Source organism: Culex quinquefasciatus, chromosome 2 (genome assembly GCF_015732765.1).
Source record: "Culex quinquefasciatus strain JHB chromosome 2, VPISU_Cqui_1.0_pri_paternal, whole genome shotgun sequence".
Lineage (NCBI taxonomy): Eukaryota > Metazoa > Arthropoda > Insecta > Diptera > Culicidae > Culex > Culex quinquefasciatus.
The window spans coordinates 170,497,844-170,505,224 of NC_051862.1; the positions used below are offsets into that span (position 1 = coordinate 170,497,844).

General features: G+C 37.5%; 1 protein-coding gene across 1 annotated transcript in view; it reads right to left on the reverse strand.

Moving 5' to 3' along the window:
- Window positions 1-1,268: 1,268 nt before the first annotated feature.
- The window catches only part of LOC6041372 (zwei Ig domain protein zig-8), a 53,511-nt gene continuing 47,398 nt past the window's right edge, over window positions 1,269-7,381 (reverse strand). The window contains exons 6-10 of the mRNA XM_038257109.1: window positions 7,084-7,203; window positions 6,874-6,985; window positions 6,602-6,699; window positions 1,875-2,311; window positions 1,269-1,572 (exon numbers count right to left, since the gene is read on the reverse strand). Coding sequence (XP_038113037.1) covers window positions 2,151-2,311; window positions 6,602-6,699; window positions 6,874-6,985; window positions 7,084-7,203 — 491 coding nt within the window. The 3' untranslated portion in view covers window positions 1,269-1,572; window positions 1,875-2,150. The remainder of the gene's footprint in view (window positions 1,573-1,874; window positions 2,312-6,601; window positions 6,700-6,873; window positions 6,986-7,083; window positions 7,204-7,381) is intronic.

Consider the following 7,381-nt stretch of genomic DNA (forward strand, 5'->3'; position numbering starts at 1 on the left):
GCAAAGCAATCCACTTTAACGACCCCCGGGTCTTTTGTGGTCTCTGTTGCAAGTTTCTGCTCATTTCTAGGCGTCCGAAGGTTATGTGTGGTGAGTCACCCAAAACCTCTTTTACGCAAATGGACCGACGTTTTACTTCCCCATCCGATAGAAGGCCAGGAGGATAAGGCGGGAATCGAACCCGCGCCCTATAGCAACTTAGGGATCGGCAGCCGAAGCCGCTAACCACCGCGCCACGAGCCCCCCCCCAATAAAAGTAAATAACAAGGGAAATGCAAAATAATACCATTCAATGGTATCAATACCAAATTTAGCAAGTATTTGCCCAAGTAGCATGCCCAAGTAGCACTGGACTCACAATCCAGAGGTCGCCGGTTCGAATCCCGAGGCGGACGCAAAAAATTCTAAGTGTAAATATAGGTATTCGGTGCCCTCTCCCCGTGCCCATACCTTCACACTTAGGAGACCCGGGAGGCGGAGTCTTGTCGCAAAAAGAACGATACACTACTGTGGATCCGTTGACGAAACCGCAAGGTTTAAGAGGGTCACATTATAAGGTGTTACGTCGATTCCGTTTTTTTTGCCCAAGTAGTACCAATATTTGGTATTCCTGTGTTATTTGCTCTTGCTCGGGTTGTGATATTATTTCTACCCATGTGATGACATCATATGTTGAGCTTAAACATGATTTTCAGCCTTTGTCATCATTCGTTCTAATTTTCCTATGCAAATCAGCAAATTTCAGTAATTATTGGTTCGATCATCTCAAAACAAAAGTTTTGCTCGGCAACATCCAATCTATCTCAGCAAGGCAATCAGCATAATCTAATGGGAAAAAAGTTCCATTCGCATTTCCCAGCAGCAAGCCGCCTTTCTTTTTACTTACCATGCACCAAAGCCATACCAGAGCTTCGCCTCCCAGCACAATGAATCGATCAGATTGCATGAATAACATATTTCATTCTCGAGCAGCAGCAGCAAAAAGACCAATTCGATTCTGCACTCGGAAGATAAACATCTCTGGCCAATTTCCCTAGAGGGTCTTCCAATCGGGTGCAGTCTGGTTCGGTTCCGAGAGCAGCTCAGGAAGTTGCTTGCTGATGTCATAAAAGATTATTGAAATTGAAATCTCTCAACTGACCCTCAGGCGAATTGGGGGAAAAAAACAGCTTTGTACTTACCTGTCTTGGACTCATTTGTTTGAATTCAATTTGGGATTAATGGGGAAGAAGCTAATTGAAAAGTCAGGATGGAAATATTTTTTTTGTTTAAACTTAAGTATTTATTCCAACATTCTTACAGCAATAAACACATTGGTCTCGTCATTCATTTAAAGATTTTTCATCTGATTTTCCGATTCGGGGTCATTCTTCTAATATAAAACAACGTTTGTCGTCTGTTGAGATCTATTGGGCTTACGGGCTAATTTATGTACAATTTGGGGTGTCGTTTCCACTAAAGGGGATTTGCTTCTCTTCTAAAGATATTTCTCGTTACACCTTCGGTGTATATGTTCTATGCTCTAGTCTAATCACACTTTTTTTCCGTCAGCCTCTCCCGGGGTGGATACATCTGTAATGTGAACAAATATGGTGTAAGTTTCCATCCGAAGAGTTTATTTCAATTTGCATTCGGACAATAAACACACTCAAAAATTGTTGCTAAACAAAACATTGTCTGTATGCCTTCAAGCAAACAAAAATAAAATTGAATCAATCTGCAAAAAAAATCCAGCAATTCCCCCGATACTTCAATTTCATTTCTAATTCCATTAACGCTCAATTCCTGCGGGTAAACTATTTCATCAGCTCAAACTCTCCGCAGCGAAAAAAAAAAAGCAAACACTAAAGTACGGAACCGATATCCGAGCTTACCTTGATTTCCGGGAACGCTGTTGGCCGCTTTTCCGGGGGCCATTTCCCAAATTGAGTTCGATTGGATATTTGTGTATTTTTTTTTATTCTGCTGCTCTCGTCGTCAATCAGCGCCACTGGAGTGGCCTCTCATGGTTTTTCCGGGGACTCCGGCAGTGGCCACAGCAGCCTTTTGCTGTCGGGGATTTGGCGGTGATTCTACTAAAAGGGGAGAGGGTGAGGGATGGGGACTTGATGGGTTGACCTTCGCCTGGTGGAAAGGGTTTAACGCCACTGCTACGATGACGGCGCAGACGACGACTGTGGCAGCAACCGGGACCAGCAGGGATGACACCGGGACACGAGTAGAACCAGGGCCACCAGCAGGTACAGCTGGCACGGCGTGCTGCTCTGGCTGACGATGGTGCCACCCCGTTGCATGGCGGCAGGGTTTTCCTCTGAGGGGTGGGAAAACGAGGGAAAAGAAAAAAGTGTTGTTTCACAATATATTTTCAAATGCTGCATATTTATGTTATACAACACTGTTGGACGAGCGATAGATGACAATACTGAATCATTATGAAACCATTTATTTTTTCATGTTATTATATTGCCAGCACTTTAAACGAACCTAGACATTTGAAAACGTGTTTTTGATTGCGTATTTTTAAATGGTTCTAAATAATTTTGTTCAAGATTTTGTTTTTACTTTAGCACTTTAAAAATTGAGTCAATAATAATTTGCGTTCAGTAATTATTATCTAAAGTTTGTGAATTTTATCCAATTTTTTTCGGATCTGGTGACCTCTGGATTTTGAGTCCTGTGCTCGGTCCGATTGATCAACCCGGGCGGAATACGGGCGATTTCAATAACATGTTGATATCTGGGGTTTGATCCAAGGGTCCTGATTGCTCAAAATAAACCACTCCATTCGCGAGCACAAATAGCAGACGACGCGATACTGCCCTGATGAATTCCTACCGTTTGTCACTCTATCACCATTCGCTTCCGAACACTCTCTTTTCTACTGCGAGACTCATTCGCTCATGAATGCTAGCGGGTTGGAATAGGCGACGAATGGATAGGTGATGAGTGAGTGGTTTCTGTTCATTGAACCGAAAATCAGGACCCTTATTTTTAATGTTTTTTTTTTTTTTAATTAATAAATTTGCAATTAAAAATAAGATTTGATTAAAATTACAGGGTAAGCGTTGACCTTTTTCAAAACAATAAATCTTTTTGAACATAATCAATGAATCGGGAGCGAATGACCCATAGGGTTAAAGTTCCCCTAATAAAATCAACAACAACAACAATCAATAAATTTACCTAAAAAAATGTAAATATATCTTAGAATATTTGGATATCTGCTTGCTGTGGATCAGTCCGTCAACCAATTACAAGCGGATAAAGCAGCATTGAAGTGCCAATGAGCAATTCTCTTCCAAAACCGGAAATGGATTTTATTTGTATTTTTTTATTTGGCTGAAACTTTGTGGGGGCCTTTCCTATGACCAAATAATATAGGTATTGTTGAGGACTTTTGAGAAAAAAATAGGTACACGTAAATTTTTTTGCAGATTTTTTAATATTTTTTTTTCACAAAAACTTAATATCCTAAATTACGTATTTTTTGATTATCGAGATTTTTTTACATGTTTTTGGGGACAAAAACCCGCAACTTTTGAGCCATAGAGAATCATGGTCAAAAAATCTGCCACCAAGTTATGAATTTTTAAAAAAATAATGATTTTTTGAAAAAAATCGAAATTTTATGCAAAAACAAATTTGACGTAATTTTTTAGTGTAAAATTGAATTTGCAATTGAAAAGTACTTTACAGATGTTTTGATAAAGGGCTCCGTTTTCAAAAAATAGCCACCGAATGTTTGATTTTGGTGAAATATTTGACATTTGAAAATGGTGGGTTGTTTCGGTGAGACTTAGAAAACTTCAATTTTCCTGTTTCTTTTTCTTTGAGCCGCTGTATCTCAGCAACCAGAGGTCCAATCTTCAATGCCTCTTAGACAATCTTAAAGCAAATTTTCTGAACTTTTCAAAAAAAAATATTTTTAGAAATGATCACTCATCATATTTTACATTAAAAAATTACGTCAAATTTGTTTTTGCATAAAATTTTGATTTTTTCCAAAAATCGCTATTTTTTTCAAAAAATCATAACTCGGCGGCAGATTTTTTGACCATGTTTCTCTATAGTTCAAAAGTTGCGGATTTTTGTCCCCTAAAATATATCAAAAAATCTCGAAAACAAAAAATACGTATTTTGGGAAATTGAGTTTTAGTGAAAAAAAAAGTTACAAAAGTTACAGCTGTTTGAATATTTACGTACCATTTTTGTATGAACAGCAGCCAAAATTGTATGGAGACTTAAATGGGTGAACCAATGACACAAAATAGCTTATTTGGTCATAGGGAAGGCCTGCACAAAGTTTGAGCCAAATAAAAAAATACAAATAAAATCCATTTCCGGTTTTGGTAGAGAATTGCTCAATATAAAAAGGACATTATTGACATCCCCTGACTCGATTTCTCAGCCTAAAATGAGTATTTGTGCAAATTTTGAGCCAATTATATCTCGTGACGGAATTGCGGTACGACCCCTTGCATTTTTGAACATTCGAAAAAATAGGTGTTTTTCAATAGTTTGCAGCCCAAAATGGTAATGATATGGAAATCTGGTGTCAAAGGGACCAAGGTTGTTAGCGATAAAATTATTGACTCACAAAATACCGTATTTTCTCGAAAATACTAATATTTTTATAATTTATCCATAAAGTACGTCACATAAAAATCAGCCAAAATTTACCCCCCTCCGTCCCCCCCTTTGTCACGCTTTTCCTATACTTATAATAGCAATGTCACACTTGCTCAGACCCCCCCCCTCCCCCTTAGAGCGTGACATACTTTATGGATGACGCCTAATGGTATCAAAGAGATTCGAAATTTAAAATGTATTTTAACAGTTTTAGAGATTTTTGAATCAAATACTCAAATTTTCAAAAATAGCCGTATTTATCGAAAATACTATTTTTTTATGATTCGCAATATGGTTGTTAAACGATTCATAATTTTGCATGTATTTTTTAATATTTAAGAGTTTTTTGAATGAAAAAGCAGGTAAAGTTTCACTTCATATTGCGCTTCATATTGCGAATTCTAAAAATTTGAGAATACCGTATTTTGTGAAAATTTGAGTATTTCATTCAAAAAACTCTAAAACAGTGAAAATGCATGCAAAATTTCGAATCATTTGATACGCATATTGTAAACTATAAAACAAAATAGCACTTTAAAAGAAATACGGTACTGATACGTCGAAACAAACCTATTATCAAAATAAATATTTACTAAGAAGAAACGTGAAAATTCATTTGGTTGGTTTCAGTCAATTTTAGAAATATATGAAATATAAGTTATCGTCCGTTATCGTCGATAAAATTATTGCCGATAGAATTATCGGAATAACGATAACGATAGCGATACATTATCGTTATCGTCCCGACTATAACGATAACCATTATCGTTATCATTAGACGATAATATTATCGACGATAATTCTATCGATTGACAACCTTGAAAGGGAATTTTACGTAAAATTGGACGCCTGATTTGATGGCGTACTCAGAAATCCGAAAAACGTATTTTTCATTGAAAAAAAAAAAAACACTAAAAAAGTTTTAAAAGCTCTGCCGTTACTTAACTGTAACAAATTGGAAACATGTCATTTTAAGGCAGTTAAATGTCCTTTTTTAATCTGCCTGGGTTAATGCAGGGTATTTTTTTCCATTTAGAACAAAAAAATTCATTTGAAAAATTTCGTGTTTTTGATTTATAAACATAACGGGTTTGTCTGTAAACATCACGAGTTACCGCGATTTTACGAAAACAAGTTTGGAAAAAATTGGTCTTTGTTGATCATGGCCGTTCATGGTCACCCGCCAGGCCGTTCATGGTCACCCGACAGATATGGACGACTAAACAAAGAGAAACGCAAAAAGTAACTTTTTCAAAACTTTTTTTTCGTAAGTCGCGATAACTCGTGATGGTTACAAGCAAACCCCTTATGTTTGTATGTCAAAATTTTGTAATTGTCTGCTCTACAACTTTGTACAACATTGTTACACTCTAAAAAAACACGAACTTTTAAAATGAAAAATTTTGTTTTAACTGAAAAAATGACCCTTCTGGGTTAATGTAGATTTTGAAAACTACATTAAATTTCCCTTTAAATGACATGTACCAATTTTTTCACCTTTGAATAACGGAAAATGACAGAAATTTATAAAAAAAATCTTTTTTTCGATGAAAAATACGTTTTTTCGGAATTCTGAGTACGCCATCCAATCGGGCGTCTAATTTTACATAAAAGTCTCTTTGACACCAAATTTCTTTCTCATCACCGTTTTAGGCTGCAAATTATTGAAAAACACCTCTTTTTCCGCATGTTCAAGAATGAAAGGGGTCGTACCGCCCCTCCGTCACGGGATATCAAAAAAAGTTTTAACCAAATCGAAGAGGGGTCGGGGCAACTGCTGTGTGAGTTGGCGGAGAATTACCCAAATGTAATGTGAGACAGCACTCAACAATAATAATTTGCTGGAAATGTTTTTGTCAGAGCCTTTTTTCAAAACCCCACGCGACTGAAACAATAAACATTTGCTTCTGATAATAGCTAAATGTTGCACAGAAAGTCAAACATTCCATCAAAACACGACAACCAAACTCACCATTTATCACGTGCACCATCACGCTGCTGACTTCGGCCGACGTGGGCATGCACGTGTAGTTGCCGGAATCGGACAGCTTGGCGTCCATAATTTTCAGTCTGCAAGCAGAGAGAGAGAGGGGGGGGAAACGCAAAACGGAACCTTCACTGTAATGGTCTATATCAGGAGTGTTGCTTCAACACGACAAGACACGATGCTGCTAAATTAGTCGATTTACTTAGAACAAAAATCTAATTAGCGCTTCTGTGCCGAGTGGAGATGCTCGTCCTTACCTCGACGTTAACGCTTCTGTCCACTTGAGCTCTACGGATATTCGTGGAGGATATGCTGCTGCCACTGACGTCTCGTTGGGATGAGTCTCCGTGGGTTTGATGATGTTTGTCCCTTTTTTTTATTTAGTTTAGAAAGAAAGAAATGAAAAAGTTTTGGGTTAGATTGCGGGGTTTTTTTTTTTTCATTTAAGACTCGGCTATAATATTCACCTCGGTACCAGAAGATTGTACCCAAATCGTGTGGTCCTTGGGTTATGATACAGGTCAGCGTGACGGCGCTGCCGATTTTTACGTATATGTCGGTTGGTCCGAGGATAAGAGCTTTCGCTTCTGCGGAATGGAGAAACAAAGTTTATGGTTGGTCATCAAATATTGAGTATCGTTTTTCTATGATGCTGCAAGATGGCACAATTCCATCTCTCTTATGAGGGTACAGTTTGGATAGTTTTTTTTTATGATTTAATATTATTACTAGGGCAAGACATTGTTGTCTGTAAAACAAAAAGCG